Here is an 18,966-nt window from a genome sequence, read left to right as displayed (position 1 = left end):
TGCGCGGGGTCCCGCTCGGCTGCCGCCCGCCCCCCGCCGCCCGCGCATCCAGCGCCGCCCCGTGCGCCGCGGGCGTGGGGCCGGAGCTGCGGAGCGGCCGCTCTCCTCCGCTCGCCCCGCCGGCCCGGGTCTTAAACGGAGGAAGCGGGGGGTGACGGCTCCCCCCCCGCCGCCTCCCCCCGCGCTGGGGAAGGGGGGATGCTCCGAGCGCGGCCCGCCGCCCCCCATGGGGGATTACGCGGAGCAGATCCCACCCTCGCTGCCCGGCCCCCCGCGGGGACCGCTCCCCCTCCCCGCACACCCCATCCCCGCCCGCCCGCCAGCCCGCGCCCCCCCGCCAGCCCGCGCCCCCCCGAGGTCCCGGTGGAGCCCCGCGGCCGGGGCACGGCCAGAGCCGCTGCGGGGCGCGGGGTGGTCGCGGGGCGGCCCCGCTCCGGTCCCCGCGCCGGTCCCGGTGCGGCAGCGGGGGCGCAGCGCAGCCCGCGGGCCGGGCGCCCTCCAGCGGGATCCCCCCGCCGGGAGCGAGGGAAGGAGGGAGCGCGAAGGATGTGCCCGGCCGCGGGGACACGGAGCCGGGGAGCGGCAGCGCTCCCGGAGAGCGGGACCTGCGAGAGGCGTCACTCGGGCAGGAGGTTTGTGCCTTCTGCGCTATAGCCCGTCTGGACCGCGGTCTGTTTTAGGGAAGAGACGTTACCGGGAACCCCACGGCGCATTGTAACTCACGATGTTACCGCGCTGAAGTGTCCCATACACTTTAGGGAGCCCATGAATGAGAGAAACTGTGCTCATATATAACACTAAGTATCCCCACACTCTGCCGTGCCTTTTCCTCGCTGTTACAGTGCTTTACCACTCTTAACTTACCCGTAAAACAACCCCTGGTAACTTCATGCCTTACTGCCTGTCTAGACTCTAAGCACATAGCAAGTCCAAATGTACTCTTTGCCCGCTGACCACAGACACTGCCCTAGTAGGAGTAATTCTTACTTCTAGAATAGATGAGTGAAGCATAGGACAGTTAGGAAATGCTGTTATGTCAGTAATGATACCAATGTCAGATTCCAATTAAGTTTGTCAATAAGACACACACATGTGCACAGCTAGACGGCAGTGCTGCATATAGACATGATTTCGTAGCTATTTCCAAAGCAGTTAGCCAGGCAAATCTGTATCATTTGCTAACAACTACTTCCTGCTCTCTTTCAGGGCCTGAAGACACAAGGAGCCTCTTCCTTACCTCCTTCTCCCCCTCTCCTTCCTCTGAGCCTGCCAAAACCATCCTTGCAAGCTCTATGAGATCAATTGCAGACTCACAGCACCATCACACTGAGGGAGAAGCATCTCATCCTAAAATGTGCCCATGTGACCCAAGCCCCCCTGACAGCTCTGATCCCCAGAAACTGAAGCAAGAGGCAGGACTGATCACTCCTGCAGCAGCTGAGCCCCTGCCCCAGAACTCCAAACCCCTTTCCTTTGCTGTTTATCCCCAGCTCAAGTCTTCCCCCACTCGAATGAGGTTCTGAACCTCTGGATCTCCATACACTCTTTGCCCTTCAGCAGTGCCCTTATGTCCTTCTCTTGGAAGACAGCTTTATTCTGTCCCATCATCCATGTCTAGTGAAAGGTGAGACTGATCCATTATGGAAAACACACTCTGTTGGTCTGCCTGGCTGACCCAGTCACAGACCAGATTTTTAAGGTACAATAGCTAAAAATGGGATGTGCAGAAACAGACATGAACGCTCTTGTAATTATTTAACCAACAGCCATAGCTTGATCCAAACGTGTAACACCCAAATTACACTCAGGTATGAAGATGACAATGGGGGTGTGCACGTAATCTGTCTCCTACTGAAGACACAGGACCAAGGGCAGCCCAGGAGACACCAGAGCCCTGGCCCTGGGTGCTGCTCAGCTGCCAAGAACCCCACTGAGCTTCACTGGGGAGTCCAAGGGCCCTGGACACGTGTCCCTGCAAATTAACACTCCTGTACACACTGCAAGGCCTGCAAAGCCACTTGGCACCTCACTGCAGACGCCACATTAATTGTGATAGTGGTTTTTTAAAAGTTTACTGGAAGAAAGTCAATTTAAACAGGGCTTTGTATGTTTTTCTAGCCTGTATCTCCTTGATGCAAGGCATTTCAGTACCTACATCAAGTACTCTGTAAGCAGGAGTACAGTGTCTTTGCCTCATTTTGATAGAACTGTTTTATGGTTACAGTTTTATTGTTATAGCAGCATATAAACTTTTCTCCCCCCCATCTGCCTTTGATTTGCAGTGCTTGGCTGATACACTCAGCCAAGTCCTTGCTTTGCCCCTGAAGCTGTGGGATGGGAAGTAGTGTGGGAAGAAGTGAAGGAATTTACTCTGGTCCTGCTCAGCCCCATGGAGCTGACCTGGACGGCACCAACTGTTCCATTTTCTGTCATGCAGAGCAGAAACAATGTCACCAACACCAACATCCAAGGAAAGGAGGTGGCTAGGACGGGCTGTAATCAAGCCCAGGAGGTGGCACTGGTTACAGAAGATAAGCTTTCAAAGCCTGTCCCAGCTCTATTCTACCCCCACGATTCAGAGATATGCATGTCTGGAGCCTCTTCCAAATGAAAACTCATTCACATCAGTGAAACAAGGACATCAGTTTAAAATCTTACTGTGCATTAGGGCTAACTCAGCAAGCACAAAACCTGAAGTCAGGCTCCTGTGGAGCTGGAACAATTTACTGTTACCACACAAACCTTTCTTCAAAGGAAGGAAAAGTCAGGACTGAAATAAAGAGCCAAAATTTGCTTATTGCAGCTACCCTGACAGACAGCCTGAACACTTCCATGGAAGGTTCCCCTCCTACTGCTCAGCAAGCCAACCATACTGTGTCAAATGGATTAAGAGAGTTGGAGCAAGACCAAGAAAACATCAACTTAGACATGGAAGAACAAAAACTAGCAAAGTACATTAATGGGTCTTGGAAACTTGTACCATTTCCTTCTCAACTCAGCACCTGAGTTCAGGAGTCACAACTGAGAACCCCGCCTTTTTCTTATATAATCCTGATGCCTGTGTTTCTCAGTTGCCAAGGTTACTTCATTCATCAAGCAATTAGAAATCAAGCTCCACAAAAATATGCATTTGAAGACTTCAGAACGATCTCCTTACTATGGCAAGGGCTTAAATATGCCACAATTCCATGGCACACTGTATTCCTCTGCAGCAGTACAGTCCTCCTAAAAACCTTATCACAAAAATCTTCATCTTTAATGACTCAGAACAATATTTAAAATAGGAAATGCTACTTTTCAAACCTCAACTAAAATTATCTATAAATACTTAACACTGAAAGCATCAGACAAGTTTCCAAGGACTAACTAGTCAGCTGATTAACAGAAAACCTGGGAAAAGGTGACTCGCAAAAAATACCTACTTAGGATAATACACCACTTCCAACCATGTTTCAGAATGGCAAAAACTGTTACACATTGTAACTAGGTGGCCCTAGTCCCTCAAATCTTTTCTTATGACTAATGAAACAAAGCTTTTTTTTTTTGAATGTTTCTAGATCTTCTTCAGCCAGCTCAGACTCCTCACCTACAGGCAGGTGGTCAACCAGCCTCATCTGCAAAAGGAGAGTGGCACAGGTTCAGACAGAAAACAGATTTCAAAAATGAAAATTACTTTTTTATTTTTCACTTTGATACCGATAAGACTACAACTGCTCAACAAGGTAAACATAACAGTTATACAAAACATATGTAATTATTTACAGACTTAACTGTACAAAATAATTTAAAGCTTACAAAAGTTTCATGCAACCTCTGCTGACTGACTGACACAGTCTAGGAAATCTCCTGGAAGAAGCATAAAAGATCTCTGAATTTATTTATTTAGTGGTTCAAAGAAAGGATGCTGCAAGGCTTCATCAAGAGTAATTCTTTTGGCTGGGTCATATTCCAGCATCCTGCGAACAAGGTCAAACAGACTTTGATGATCTGTGTCCTGGCAATGCATGAATTCCTGAAAGAAAAGAACAGGAGGTATTTTAGAGAGTTGCTTCACAAGTGCAAGTCTAACAGAGCAATAAAAGTGTTGTCTCCTACCTTTAAAGGCTTACAGCGCCTCCTGACATACCGGCCTGCAGAGCTGTGCTCATCCCAGTCCAACTGGTCATGGTGGAAATAATGCTTCCTGCATGACAAGGAAAACCACATTAAGACAGTGCCAGTGCACAAAGCAAGCAGATGCTTTTTCAAGTCTTGAAACACCATAAGGTGTGCCTGTGTCTATCTCTGCATTTGGGAGTTAACATTTCTTCTAGCGCAAATTTATACAGAGTTTATACAAAAATCAATGTCTAATACTGTTTTGGTGACCATTCCAAACTTGGCTTTTAAAGACCTAAGAACAGTCATACTCAGTTACAGCTCAAGAGCCTGACAATTCATACTAAGACCAGAAAAAAGGACTGTCAACTTTTTAATTAATCTCCATCTGACATCACTTCTTGCAACAAACTAAGAGGTAACAAAAAGCCTGTGAGTCCCTTTGTTGATCTTCAGCAGCTCATAGCTAACAATGGCAACTTTACAATTTCTCTTGTAATAGGAAAGTATGAGGCAACTTACCACTTGTATAGTGAACATACCTGGATTTCTTGATCATGTGAGTGGGCAGAGGCCCCAGGATTCTTTCCATCATTGCCAGGTGTTCTTTACTATCATGTGTCTGTGTGAAAAAAGCAATGAATGCACTTAGCACATTTTTCTCCTCTTAGCCACTTGGTAACAACGTTCAACTACAAACGATGTTTGCCAGAGTACTGTCCCAGTACCTTTACATGTTACCACCTCAAATTATTAAAAACAGATGATGCAATGCAGATTGTACAACACTTTCCACAGTTAAGATGGTCCTTGAACAACAGAGTTTATAAACCAAGTTTCGTACAAGTGTTTTCTTTACTCTTAATTCCAGCAGTATGAGAGATTCTACACAGGCTTCTTCAACCAAAATGCCAGAACAGACAATCTTAGACACTCTGAAGGAGATATTTAAACTTCTTATTTTTATACGCATGCTGGCTTTACAATCTCATTTATATAATCCTTAAGAAGCCTGTGAGGTGGGTTATGTCTTTTACACTAACAGTTAGGTACATCATTAAGAGATCAAAATCAGTAGCCTGTAACAAACACATTCTATTTAACTTTATGTACCCACCTGAAACACTGTAAATCCCAGGTAATACTCAATCAGAATACAGCCAATACTCCACACGTCACATGGCTGTGACCACCCCAGTGCTGCAAAACAGGCAAAGTTTATGGTTTACTTTTCAATACATTCTCAATACCTGTAACCCACAAAGCACATGCCCAGTTTCCACACATTTACTGATGCTGATCTTACCCCTCCACGACTCCCCAAACCTTGGTGGGAGAGAGTGGGAAAGGAACATGTTTGGACTTCTGTTTTTAGCATATTTCTTCTACTGTTTACTCTCAAGAATTATAACACCACCATCTGTTATGGTGATGGTTCCATGACTGGTTACCAGAACCATGAGCAATTCCCCCAGTCTATGAAGTAAGGACATCTGAATGAACTGCAATGAACTGTCAGAAGGTTTAAGATTCTTTACTGACCTAAAATAACCTCAGGCGCTCTATAATGTCTTGTAGACACTAATGTGCTGTGATGCTCATCATCAAAAGTTGCACTTCCAAAATCAACGACTTTGATGTCAGTGTTTTTTAAAGTGCGCTCATCTCGCTTCTGCAAGAAAATCAAAATGCTGTCTGTTAGTATTTTTTAAAAGCAAGCTCAGGCAAAAGGTATTCATCACATTATCTTCAAAGCACTAGCTACCATAAAATGCTAAAAATTAAACCCCTGTAAAAAACCACTTCTTCCAACTACATCAATTCCTATTCAGCTCAATGATCCAAGAAAGAAGAGTGGGTAATAGCTGAGTAAAGACCTTTCCCACAGTAACAAGAGTTCTTTTCCTCTTTCCTTAACTTTCAAGTTAACTTCAGTTACTTGTTATCTCCATCCTGTTATTTTTTTTTTAAGAGAAGTTCAAATGAAGACAGAAACAGCACAATTCAAGTTGGGAGAAACAAAGAACAAACTTACCATTTTGGCATTGTACTTCACTATGTAATCAGACTCCACAAACAGGATATTTTCAGGCTTTAAGTCTGTGTGAGTTAGTTTATTATGGTGTAGAACTAGAAGGAAAAAAAGAAAAATATTCCATAATTTATAAAATAACTTCAAAAAGGAAAAACCAAAAAACACCCACATGTTTGATAAGGGTGTGGAAATTTACTTACAGTTTATGGACTGGCAAATTTGATAAGCCATGTTTCTAATGTCATTAATATGAAATGGCAGAAAGCTGTTTTCCTTAATAAAGTCATAAGTACTAAGTCCCAGTAGCTCAAAAACAATGCAAACATGGCCATGATGATCAAACCACTCCAGCATCTGGACACAGCGGCTTAAAAGAGAAAACAAAAAAAGGAAAAAAAAAATGAAAGCTCCATTCATTGAATAATTACCTTCCTCAAATCCTTGGTAAATTGACTTATTTTATACTTACAAATTGCTGCTTGGATCCATGTTGTTCAAGTGTTCCAACACCTGTATTTCTGAACGGGCTGCCTCCCGGTATCGACCAACATTTTTCACAATTTTAACTGCTACATGCATTCCTCTCCTTTAAGAGAAAGTAAAGCATCACAAACTGGATCAATTATTGTTAAATACCCACGACCCCAAAGCAGCTTGATTTTAATAAGAGAAACACAGGAAGATTAAAGGTCATGGAGAATTATGAACTGGATTAGGGGAATTTGACTTAAGCATGCTGCACTCAACCAGAACAGGTTTTATGAAAAATAAATGTAATACTGAGCTTTCCTTTCTCAAATACTCATTGTATATGCTACACTAACTACTTCCCAGTGTTCTTATCTCATCTAAAGCAGAATAAACATCAGGAATCCACCTGCAAAACGATGAAAAATATTCAAAAAGTTCTCATTTGAGCAAAAGTATGATTTTTTCTCCTGTAACTTGCACAACTTGTTCTGGTTCTTTCCCAGTGCTCCTATGAAATCAGGGCAATTGAATAACTTCTGGAGTTTAGGTTATGAGTATTTCATACCAGTGAAAGCTGCCCTGAATTGACTGTAAAAATTCCAACTGTAAGGTTATTACTTTAATGGAACACAGACAGACACAGGTCATTCTGTGCCGTTCACTCTCAGACAAGTTTTAATTGTCTCTGTAGAGCTCTTTAGATTGTAACGACTTCAGAATATTGTCTGCCCTCACACCATGATCTCAAGCTCCACAACACACCTAACTTGTGAAATGGCTGAACAAACAAATCAAATACAGAGGAAAACATATTCAAACCACCTCACAGAACTGCAGATATAAAACATACAGTTAAAATAGCTTAACAACTGTTAGAACATACAGAACTATTGGAAATACAGCAATTTTCTTCTCCTTCACCAGACATGCCATCACATGGAAGTAATCATTCCATAAAAAAAAAGGACTGGATACTAGATTACTGTTTATTCAAAAAAACTTTTAAAGGATAATTCTGATTACGGAGACTGAGGAAAGCAATTTACAGCTCGACCAATTCCAAGCAACTGCTTTCATTAAAAACTAAATCTACCCAGTATCTCACTGCAACATCTTCTGAAAGTCAGTCTCCCAAACTAATTCTGCACTCTTTACCTATTCTCACCTTCTCTAGTTATGGCAGCAGCACTTACAGAATCAACAGAAAAATGTGATAAGCAAAACATAGTTCTCAGTCATTAAAAAGGGTACGTGACTTCTACTTAGTAGTTTGCACCCTGTGATTAGACAGTTTGTGCAGAAAAAAAGTTATTAAAGGTTTATTTTTGAAAGAAACCCTCTCCAAACAGATGTTTCCCAAGACAAATGTGGTTAAGGAAGTTTGTTAGAGACAGATTCTCAAAAACTTAAGAGGAAAATCCAAGTATTTCTCTAGATAGCATCTCACAGAGCAATAGAAGAAACAAAATACATTTATATAGGCAGAGATGACTGAAGCACCTTAAAAACAACCAGGGACATGTAGTATCACCTAAAAGTCCTTAACAATTTTAAACCAGGAACAAGCTTAGTTTTCAAAACCAGTATAATTGCTTTTCTAAAATATACTGCATCACTTCATTTGAATTGCTTTCTTTTAAAGAAAATGTCCCTGAGCTTTAATTTCTGATCTAAGAAGTGCCATTTAATTTCTGATCTAAGTAAGAGATTCACTTAAAAAAATAATCAACACTTACATATCATGATCTATGCACTCCACTACTTTTCCAAAAGCTCCTTCTCCTAAAGTCGCAACAATTTCATCTAAAAAGAACAAAGATAAGTTAGAACTATACAACTACTTAAAAGAAGAATGAATATTATTAATGTAGATTTAAAAATGTGCCATTATAAAAGCATAATTACTTTAAATTTCAGCATCTGAATGCATTACTTTATTGGACAGGTGTCATGAAAACAGTTAGCCAAAAAACTATCTCTTGTTCTAATCTCAAGATTCAAGTTCATTTACTAATTGGAACTTCTTGAACACAGTATTTAAATTCTACAGAAAAGAAGATATGCAAAAAAACAAAAAAGCACAAAAAAAACAGAACAAAAAGAGCAATGAAGATTTCTTTAGCCCCCCTCCTCTGACATACTATTCTAAACAGATTTTTTTCTGAAAAGTTTTTTAAAAGTGTTGAAAAATGTTCTATACATCTTGCTCTTAGAACGTCTCCACTTTCACAGATCAGGTGACCCTCCTCATCATCCTCTACACTCCTGGATCTTTTCCTTCGGTGACTCTTCTGGGAACGGCACCAAGATCGTCCAGCCAATCAATATATCAGAGTGAATTCAGGGCAGAATACGCAATTCATTCAGCGGGGAGATATTCAGGCATTCAGTTACACACCAGGCCACGAACAGTTGGCAGGAGCAATTTCAAATTCAGTCCCCAGAAATTCACAGGGCACAGTTTATGTTACAGAAGAAAAACATGGCAAGGAACAGATTTTCAGATAAATACTTAAAGTGATACAAGCAACAGAAAAAAAACAACACAATTTTGTCTCTCAAACAGTGGCTTAATTGAAGACAGATTAAGACTGCAACATTGCTATTTCTAATCCTTTGCTAACAAATAGTGAAAAACAGTATTTATTTGCATATCTAAGCTCTCAGTCAGGTGAATGTTTCTGTTCTTAAAACATACAGTTCATGTAACTGATTTTACTTCCCTCATGTTTAGAGAGAGAAGAAAAATTACTCTCAAGTCCTTAATTTGCATGGGATAATCTAATATAACTTGCTGTTTCTACTGCAGAAAAGTGACATAAAACACCTGGAGCTGCGGATGCATCAGTGGGCATCATGCCAATCATGAGAAATTCAGAGGGCAAGCCTTCAAAGAAGGCAAGCAGCAAACTTCTCCCATCTAAGACATTAGGTGCCATTAGCTGGGCTCACACCTTATCAAAGGTTTTTTGGAATTAGGTGCAGAATTGTTCTTATCAATTTACCAGACATGCACATTCATACTTCCAATTAAGCCTATGTTAAAAAGGCATGTCATGTCAATTACTCTGAGTAACAGGATGGATGGCATCTCAGTCTACCTGAAAAAGCAGAGTTCACTATGCTCTAAAACTGCCAACCGTACTTTACAATAGGATAGCTACCTGTCTTCAATTTCAAGACAACATTTTTTCAGATCAATCCCAGCGATTTTGACTACCAACCACCTACATTCCCAGTGTCCAACTTGTACTGATAACAATCCCACCCCCCACCCAACAGTGATACAAAAATCTCAGCTAAGAACATATTCACATGCTCCACAAACGGACTCAAATACAACTCCTTTTTTACTAACATATTTCTTAACGTACTGTGGATCAGGAATTGAAGCTCTAGCACTCACTTAAGAAGTCTATTACCACTAATTCATTAATAATAAAGTTAAAAATTACTCATACCGAATGCGATTGGTGACTGGAGCAATGATGTCTCTTATGCTTCCTTTTATGACTACTTTTCCTGCTCCGACCAGAGGATTTGCTATAGTGGTGATGGTGACTCTTTTCATAGTCTCTGTGATAATGCCTGTGGTCATACACTTCACAGAAGTCATTCCTGTACTCCTCAACATATCTCCGGTCATGATGGTCTCTTTCATTTATGGCTCTATCGTCCAAATAATGACTGAAAATATATTTTAAGTGAATGTTCTCCACTTCAAAAACTTGAGCTTCCAACAAGATAAGTGACTTGAGCTGAGTTACACAGTATCTGTCTTTACAGCAAAAATTGACTCCCTCCCCAAAACCAGTGGAGCTTTTGATGTTACTTTATTAGGAATTTAACATTGTCAGTCTCAAATACATAGCAGGCGTCCACAGGAACAATATATGATCTGTCCACAGTTTGCACTCTAAGTAAGAAACTCAGACTGAAAAAGGAGAAACACTTCCTAAAACATACTGACCAACTCCATTACAATCTTAGAAGTCTCACAGTTAAACACTTTCAATATAGAAACATACCTTTCTACACTTTCAAAGCTCAAAGTGTTAAAGAAAAATAAACCCTAGAGACTGAGAAATGTAGCATCATTCTTAGTGCTCTGCAGTGAACATTAAAAACTCAGAGATCATCTGGAACATGGATTCTTCTGCACAGGAAACAGACCTTTAAGAAAGCTGCTGAGGCACAGAGTCCCCTTACTGCTGTACACCTACCCTTCCAGCATTTTATGAGTATGAGTTCTTAAAACAATTCCATTGGATCTTCTTCTCAAGAGAAAAAAACAGAAAAGTACATCTTTCCAGTGAAAGCAGTGTGGGAGAAAACACCAAGCACCTCTAAATTAGTTAAGAGAAATTCATACTTACCACTGTATTTAATGATTAAACAAATGTTCTCTTCCTCTTGTTCACATTAAGTAAATTAAAATGCATCCTTTTTACTTGAAACTTAACACTGATTGTATTCAATACCAATATTTAACTGACACCATTGAAACAAACTAGTTACATTTGCTTGTTTTTATTAAAGAACTATTTAATTGGTCAGGTACTATGTTAACAGCTACCCATTAAGCTCGTCTCAAGTGAGCCAAACCATAAGGAACTGACAATTCTGAGCATTCAAAAACTCTTATCCTGAAAACATATTTATTTTAGGCACAGCAAGAAACATTTGCACTACTCAATTCAGTCTTATACCTTTCTGAAATGCGACTGGGTTTATAGTGCTTGCTTTCTTGGCCACTGCTCTGGGACCTCTTTCTGCGTTTGCGGCTGCTACTGTGCTTCCTCTGATCCCAGCTCCTCCTGTCATCCCACTCAGGACAATGGGATTGCTTTGAATGCCTCATCTCCCACTGGAAAAACAAAACAGATCAACAAACACACATGTAGATGCAAGTCAGCTACTGCAGTCTGATCAAATATGACAGAAGTGGAAAGAATCGCTTCCTCAAATAACTCTTGTTCCTCAGCCTCCCCCCCTCTATTATTTCAGTTTGGCAGCAGACACAGCTCTGTCAGCCCAACACTAACGCTGTTATGAAACACAAATCGAGATTAAATAGGCCAACTCATCTTCACTTAATAGCTTCAAACATGTCATTAAAGCCTGTTCTAAATAAACTCTCAAGTGACTAAAGAGAATCACTTCCTTGAAGAGCCTTCTATTGGAAAAAAATCCTTCATCTCCAAACATCCTCTCTGACAAAAGCTGGATTTAGCTTTTCATGCTATATGGTGCATAAGTTACTACGTGAAAATCAAGTATATAAAAATCAGTCTAAAAACTTCTCTCACAAAACTCTTCACAGATCCCAAAGCCAAGCCACAATTTTTGAACCCTATTAGCATTCAGGTCTGCGGGTGTTTTACAGTTCAGCTGATGTGCCAAAGACAAAACCCACCAGCTTCTCTTGCTGGATGTTAGGTGGAGGAATTCTTTGTTCAAACAGGTACATGCACAACTGAAAAAAAAAAAAAGTAAAGTAAAACAGTGGTAGAAATAAGGAATATAACAAAACCAATTATTATCCGTTTACTGATCTTTGGCAGGAGTTTTTTTGAAGCAAAATAACCTTACCTATCTATTCCAGTATATTCCAAAGAATTAATTTATACAAGAAAAAGTTTGCATAGTAAATAGTGACACTAAGAACAGCAGTTTAGACACAAAGACAGCAGTACAATAGAAAAAATGACTGTAAATCATGTCTGAATTGTGCGAATCTGTGTAACAAAGAGGAGGCATTAAAAAAGAAAGTCCTAGAACATGTAAATGAAAATATCTATTCTGAAAAAAGAAGTTTTCTGATACTTTCACAAGATTTGTGAGAGGTTGGTAGTTTAAAAAAAACCACAGCAGACACCTGCACCAATACTTTTTACAGAAACAGGTTTTTAAACTACCAATACAATGTAAATAGAGTGACAAACTCTGCAAAAATGAGTGACTGGCAAACCCTTCGGGTCAGTCATGATCTAAGTCTCAAAAAATCTTATTCACTTATGAAACGTTAACAAAAATTAAAAATAATAACGTGGCAAATGCCAAACCAAAATACTTGAAAAATTAAAAACGACTTGGTGCTTCATTGATATGCTTGAATTTCTTCTCTCCTTACACAGCTCCAAAGCCATTTTCCTCTATTTTCACCTTATGTAACTCGGGTTCTGAAGCGCACTCAGGTTTCAGTTACTCAACTTTTGACGTGCACGAACACTGAGTTACAGGTGAAGCGAAAATTTTACTTATGATTGCTTGCTTTTTCACTCCTTCCCCATTTGGTAGAAGGCAGGATACACTAGGGCTCTGTAGGGCAATAAAATCACCATTAAAGGGTCCTGCAGAGCACGGCTTGGGGGTGGAAGGACAGACATATGACACGAAAAACTGGAGAAACGGTTTTGTTGAAGATTAACTGCTGCTTAACTACAATCAAATGCTTATGGCATTACTGGAATTAAGACACGAGTTGCAAATTCGGTCCTTAAAAGGAGCAAAGGAAACGCGAATGAGGAAGAAATGGTCCGAATCGGTTCGAGTCCATTTTACAGCGAGAGCCACCTTAAGATTTCTGACTATTGTGGTCTCCCCTCTGAATTTATGCGCCGAGGAACTTCACTTATGTAATCCTGACAGCTGCCACGAACATATGCATTCCTGTAGCATATGGATCTAATCCATATCGCAGGCAGTTTTCGCTCCCACATTGTGCCATCAGGTTCCTCAAAAGGGAGCCGCGGCCCGTTTGCAAACGATCCACGCACGCAGAGGCCGCAAAAGCCGCGCCGTGAGCTGCCTACACAGCAATTTCTAAATGCCTCTCCTCCAAAACTTGGCAGGCGGAGGAGGTCAAAGGCTTATCCCTTTGGGATGGCCAAAGTCCGACACCGCCGTCCCTAAAGGGGACACCCCCAGCCCCAGCCCGCGGGCACCGAGCCCCTTCCCCGCCGGGCTCCCCCGGGACGGCTCCGGGGCCGGCGGGGGGAGGAAGGGTCGGTGCTGGGCGGGCGCCAGGCACGGAGGGCCCGGTGACGGAGCACCGCCCGCCCCAGCCCCCCGCACAGACTCTCACATGGCTCCCGTGCCGAAGAGTCCCCTCCGCCTCAACATCCCCTCACGCTGCGCTCGGCGCTCCCCGCGCCGCGGAGAAAACGCCAGCACCCACACGCCCTCCTCCCCCCCCCCCCCCCCCCCCCCGCTGCGCTTCCCCGCTGCTTCGCCTCCCTCGCCCCCCCGCAAACAGAAACGAGCGAGAAGAGAAGCAAAGATGAAAAGCGGACAGGGAAGAAGGGTGGCCCTCACTACTCACAGCTGAAAAAGAAGACGAGCGAGCCCCGTGTCCGCCCTGCGCGCACAGACAAAATGGCGACGGCGACGAGCGCGGAGAAGCTGCTTCCTCCTTCTCCCTCGGCCTCGCGGCGTCTGTGCGCCGTGACGTCAGACGCAGGCGTGAGGGTGGGCGGGGCAGGGGCCCCGCGGGGAGGCCCTGCCCCGGCGGCTCTGTCGCTGAGGCGGTGCCGCCGCCATTGCGTGTCCTCTGAGGGAGCGGTGCGGTGTCAGCCTCGCGTGCCTCGGCATCGGCTTTTCACACATCCTCCGTGGGTTTGCGACCCGAATCCATGGAAGGGCTCAAGCGGCACGGCCGAGTTCAGCGGCCACCCCCGAGCTGCGGGGCTGCCCTCTGCCGGTGCCTCGTGAAAGTCACCGTTTAGTCTCAGTCGCCAATTCATTGCTTCTAATGAACCCCCGAAGCGTAACGTTTGAGCAATGCAGAAATCACCAGTTAGTCCCAATCGCCAGTTAATTCCTTCTAATGAACCTCCCAATCGTAGCGTTTGAGCAGTCCGGTGCCCGGGCAGATTCCACAGTTAGGCCCAGCTTCATGCTCCCCATCAGGAGACTGAGTTGTTCTGCGTGACACAGTAAAACCCCGATAAAATCGGTTATCTAACCAAGTCTGCAACTCCCAGCTGCCCCCTCCTCTGTGAGGAATTGCTCTAATTCCTGTGCAATTCCTGGTTCACACCTGAACTCATGTACAGTGGTGAACCTGGTTTAGTCATATCCTGGCAGAGACAAAATCCATACTCCAAGGAAAGCAAAACCCAGTGCCACAGGCCTGAATTTATAATGGACTCTACAGTGGGATTAATCCTGAACTGTACGGTGGAAAAATACTGTTACCAACCCCTCTAGCTGTCAGTCAGACAGAGAGTTCAATAAGCCCAAAGAGATTGTTTGCAAGTAAACAAAAGCAAACCCAAAAGCAGGGAAAAGTGGAACTGGAATACAAGCTTCAAATTTAGCAGATCACAGCATTTTATCTGGGGAAAATCACAATCCATGAGGGTTGATGGGTAAATTGAAAAATTCCTGCACTCAGTGACTCTTTCCTAGAATAATGTTAGCAAGTTTTACCTCTAATACAGCAAGATTTTGCAGCTGAAGCAAAATCCAGAATATCTAAGGTGTAGTGTACTTTTTATTGAATGAGTGCCAGTGTCTTTTTAATGTCAGTGCCCCAAAACATTAGCAAAAAGTAGTTAAATAAAGACATGCTTTTGCATTTGTGGTTTTAAAATGTTCATTAAAATTTGTTTGCCAGAGAGCTTAAGATAACCATTTAAACCTGGTTTGCACTAGAGTGAAAATCCCATTTCTCTTTTTTTTTTTATTTTTATTTTTTGGTAAGGAGAGAAACTTGTGGGGCATTAACATCTCTTTGTTGCCACCTGTTTTTTAAAAAACCTCCTTGCCTCATCAATATCGTTGTATACCAATCTGTTAATGCCAATTATGGCTTTGGTGCCAGTGGTTCACTATTTCTCAGTATCTAAATGATTCATTATTATTTATAAATCTAGTGATAACATATGCAAAGTGTTAAGAGTTTTCGCAGCATCCACTGACACAGCCCCTGTCTGAGGAATTCCCTCAGACTACAAGCAGCAGAAAAAAAGATAGAGGCATAAAATTAAATATACAGAGTGAGTGTGCACACGTGAACAGGGAGAAAATATCTGTGTACCTGACACTCGTCAACTGTACCAGATAATTACAGTTTCTCACAGATTTCTTATTCCAAGAGATGTGTCCAGGAAGAATATCTGGATTTTACAGACAGTTCCTTGCTGAAAAGCTGGTGACAAGCCAGTGGCTGGTATCCCTGGCAGGGCAGAGAAGATGGGATGTGACAGGGTCACGCTATCTGCCTTTCTTGCCTCGCTGTCTCTTCTAGGGTTTTACTGGGTTTTACCTTTGCTATTTTTGTATCCCCTTATAAATAGATGACAGGCCCTTTAACAGGGTATAGCAGCTCAGGGACAATTTGGGGAAATTACATTTAGTGAAAAAAAAAAAGCTAATGCTGAAGAGACTATCAGAGCTGACTACCTTGAAGCAGGAAAATTTTGGTTCTAGGGTCTTTCGGTTCTCTCCTGTCAAGAAGAAGGATCTTCAGCCTGGAATAGAAGGGGTGGAAGTAACTAATGTTCATTATGAAAATGAAATCAATAGCAGCTGTAAAAATTTATTGGTTTCAGTCAGAGGTTTTCAGCTGACAGCTGAAAGAGGAACCAACCTATCAGAAGTGAAGAATCAGGCCTTTTTGAAGAAGAAAAGCGGTGTATAAAGGCTGCACCCCCTTTATAGCATATATACATAAAGAAATTTCCCTCTGAAGCAAAAGCTTACAACAGATTTTGTGGAACAGATTGCAAAGCAGTTTCAGCTACTGCTCTTCATGCTGAACAAAACACTCTCAAAAATACCTCTCCAGGCATGCAAAAAGAAAGCAGACTGGGAAGCAGTTAATTTTCCTTCCTGTTCAGGAGGTGGCAGTGGAGACCCAGCAGTGGAGGGATGTCAGCTGTAATTTAAGTGGTGTCGCAGAGAAGGACTGAGTCAGGAGAAATTCTCTGGCCATAACCAGGTTATGTAGCACAAAGTAACAGCCCCTCTAAAAATGGCCATTTTTAAGACAGCAGTAACTGAACAGTGCAGAATCAAACTAGAGAAATTTAGCCTTTACAAGACTGGGAAGGAAACTCATTTGACTGCTGTCAACCCTTATGGTGTTTACTTTTGTTTATATGAGATATTTCCTTCTTTAATTAGATTTGCAACACCAAATGTATGCACAGCTTGAGGAAGAAGTAACACACAATGCAACTGTGTTTTAGATTGCTTCATACAGCAGAATATATTACGATTCAGTGTTACTGTGCTGGTGTGAGTGTATGAAAAGATACCTTCAAAACATTTGCTTCAAAATGCAATTTTGTAAGGTCCCTCTTTCAAATGCCTTCCCAGAGTAGGTGATCCATCCTCACAGCAGCTTTTCAGGAGACGTAAATCTCATTTAGTTTTCTCATTGTTTGGATACAAAATTTAAAGCAGGGGTTGACTGCCTTGCCCAAAGCAAGAGCCAAAAATTCCTGGCTTTCAGTACTTCCAGTGCTGTGCTTGCTTTCTCTTAATTAAAGATGTATTGGTTTTGTTTTTCATCCCTCTGGTTACCATCAGAGGGTGGCTGATTAGCAGTTGTGTTTTGCCTTTAGTTGTTCATGGATTTCTCCAGTTCCATGGTTTGGTTTTTATACTGACAGAGAGAATTCCTTGGGTCCCCTTGACTGGGTGGGAGCATCTGTAGCTTTGCTTGGGAGCTCAGGGACAGAGTAATGACAATACTGTCTGTTTATAAGGGACTGAACTGAATGGGGATGGAAAACCCTCCAGGAGCATTTCTAAGATGTCTCAGGGAAAATACATTATTAATTTCACAAATCACTATAACTACTGATCAAGGGAGTCAGTGTCCCAGATTGTTGTGGCATATGTAAATTCAGAGAGATAATAGGAGCTTGGATGGGTGGATCAGCAGAAAGGCAAAGTGAGAACCCACTGACAGTTGTATTTCCACTCCACGAGAGTTTATTTTTGTAAATGAAGTTTTTAATTATTATTTTTAGATTACACGGTAGAATAGGAAAAAAAAATGCAAGTATTCAGCCAGGTGAAAAAGAACAAGATACGGTTATGGCTTAGGGACACATTTTCCTCCTTAATGAGTTATTAGAATTTTTCTTAGAAACGCAGTGGCCCAGAAACTTTGTGTGAGCGTGGGCACTTGTGTCCATTCACATATGCACTGGTGAAAAGTCGTGCCAGATGTGGTGGTTCTCTCTGAGCTGTGAGCGGTGGCAGACGGGAACAGCCCACGCTGCCCTCAGCACAGTGACACACTGGCAATGGGAGCACAGTGCCTTGAACAGCTGGCAGGTCACCACCCAGGCAAGGTTTGTTCTCTGCAGTGGTTAGACTGGTTTGCACTTTGCTAATGCACAGCCCAGCTGGGATCACCTTGGGCTGAGCTGAGCTGATCCGATCCACCCCCTTTAATCGCAAGGCTCACAGGGATGGTTGAAAAGTGGACTTTTCTCACTCTCTGTGGCACAGCTGGGCCTCCTGAGGATTGAAATGTCTCAGCCTAAAAAAGACTTGGGGGCTTGACACGGGGAAGCCCTAAAAAGCCACAGTTTACAGGAAATTCAGCCAGATGACTTAACAGTCCTATTTGGCAAGAGCTCTGGCACCGTAAGAACACTGTGCTAAGAAAGGAGGTTGCACATCACACTTCCACAGGCTTTGGAGTCAGTGCCACTACTTACATGGACAGAAGTTCTCACTTGGTGACAGCAGGCAGGACCAGGCTGTGCTGAAGCAACTCGGTGTAGATGCCCAGTGTTACATCAAGGAAACTCCACCACTTATGTTTACAAGAGTTTCACCTCTGAGCCTCTTTCTTCTTTATTTAAAAGAATTTTAAGCTACTTGCAAGGATGTCTCTTACTGTACATTGTTACTGAAATGGGTCCCTCATCTCCATAAAGGCTCTCAGCTTATTTATTTGTATTGCCCTCAGCAATACAAATATTAAAAGAACATATTTAAACATCACTTGTACCATGGAGTTTTATAGGAACAAACTACATATACTCAGGTCCAGTCTTAGCTTTTTGCTCTCCTTATGAAGAAGTTTCCATTCTAAGACTCCTATTTGGGAAAATGCTTTATTATGGAAACTGAGAATCTCTTTTCCTTCAGTGCAATGTTCTGAATGTGTGAGGGTGAAGAGAGAAGCAGCAAAGTGGAAACGAGGAAGAGCAGAAACCACAGATACATTTCTGCCTACAAACATATTCATGAATTATTGTGCAGAGTCAGGGACATCTTTGTATTTTGGAGTTTCAAAGCAACCTGAATTTCTTTGCAGGTTATTATGAAGATTTGCAGCTGTTGAAATCTCTACTACAAAACTGAAGAACAAAACCCACACAGCCAAGCCG

At 42.6% G+C, this 18,966-nt stretch overlaps 1 protein-coding gene across 6 annotated transcripts; it reads right to left on the bottom strand.

The window, feature by feature from the left end:
- Nucleotides 1-3,654: 3,654 nt before the first annotated feature.
- Nucleotides 3,655-14,083, bottom strand: CLK4 (CDC like kinase 4). 6 transcript variants are annotated; one of them, XM_064672132.1, is made up of 14 exons: nt 13,929-14,083; nt 12,021-12,080; nt 11,314-11,471; nt 10,066-10,291; nt 8,805-8,895; nt 8,341-8,407; nt 6,603-6,719; nt 6,334-6,500; nt 6,134-6,228; nt 5,641-5,770; nt 5,216-5,298; nt 4,641-4,720; nt 4,096-4,183; nt 3,655-4,012 (listed from the first exon to the last, which is right to left on the bottom strand). In XM_064672132.1, exons 2-14 carry the CDS (start codon nt 12,072-12,074, stop codon nt 3,875-3,877), a joined length of 1,494 nt encoding a protein of 497 aa, XP_064528202.1. In that variant the 5' UTR covers nt 12,075-12,080; nt 13,929-14,083; the 3' UTR covers nt 3,655-3,874. The 6 variants fall into 6 exon arrangements, with proteins under 6 accessions (XP_064528202.1, XP_064528200.1, XP_064528201.1 ...); XM_064672130.1 differs by having other exon boundaries at nt 13,922-14,051; XM_064672131.1 differs by lacking the exon at nt 12,021-12,080 and having other exon boundaries at nt 13,929-14,030.
- Nucleotides 14,084-18,966: the final 4,883 nt, after the last annotated feature.

The sequence above is a fragment of the Pseudopipra pipra genome, chromosome 15 (assembly GCF_036250125.1).
Source record: "Pseudopipra pipra isolate bDixPip1 chromosome 15, bDixPip1.hap1, whole genome shotgun sequence".
Lineage (NCBI taxonomy): Eukaryota > Metazoa > Chordata > Aves > Passeriformes > Pipridae > Pseudopipra > Pseudopipra pipra.
This window is presented reverse-complemented; position numbering and strand designations above follow the sequence as displayed.

Bases quoted from the DNA above. Each gene is read 5' to 3' on its own strand.
- CLK4 (XM_064672132.1), bottom strand. From the start codon at position 12,074: ATGTACCTGTTTGAACAAAGAATTCCTCCACCTAACATCCAGCAAGAG. The intron at 8,896-10,065 runs GTATGAGTAATT...TGCCGTTCCCAG, and splicing joins CCAGTCACCAATCGCATTCG to AAGAGTCACCGAAGGAAAAG. The intron at 8,408-8,804 runs GTATAGAACATT...TGTTCTTTTTAG, and splicing joins AGACGTTCTAAGAGCAAGAT to ATGAAATTGTTGCGACTTTA.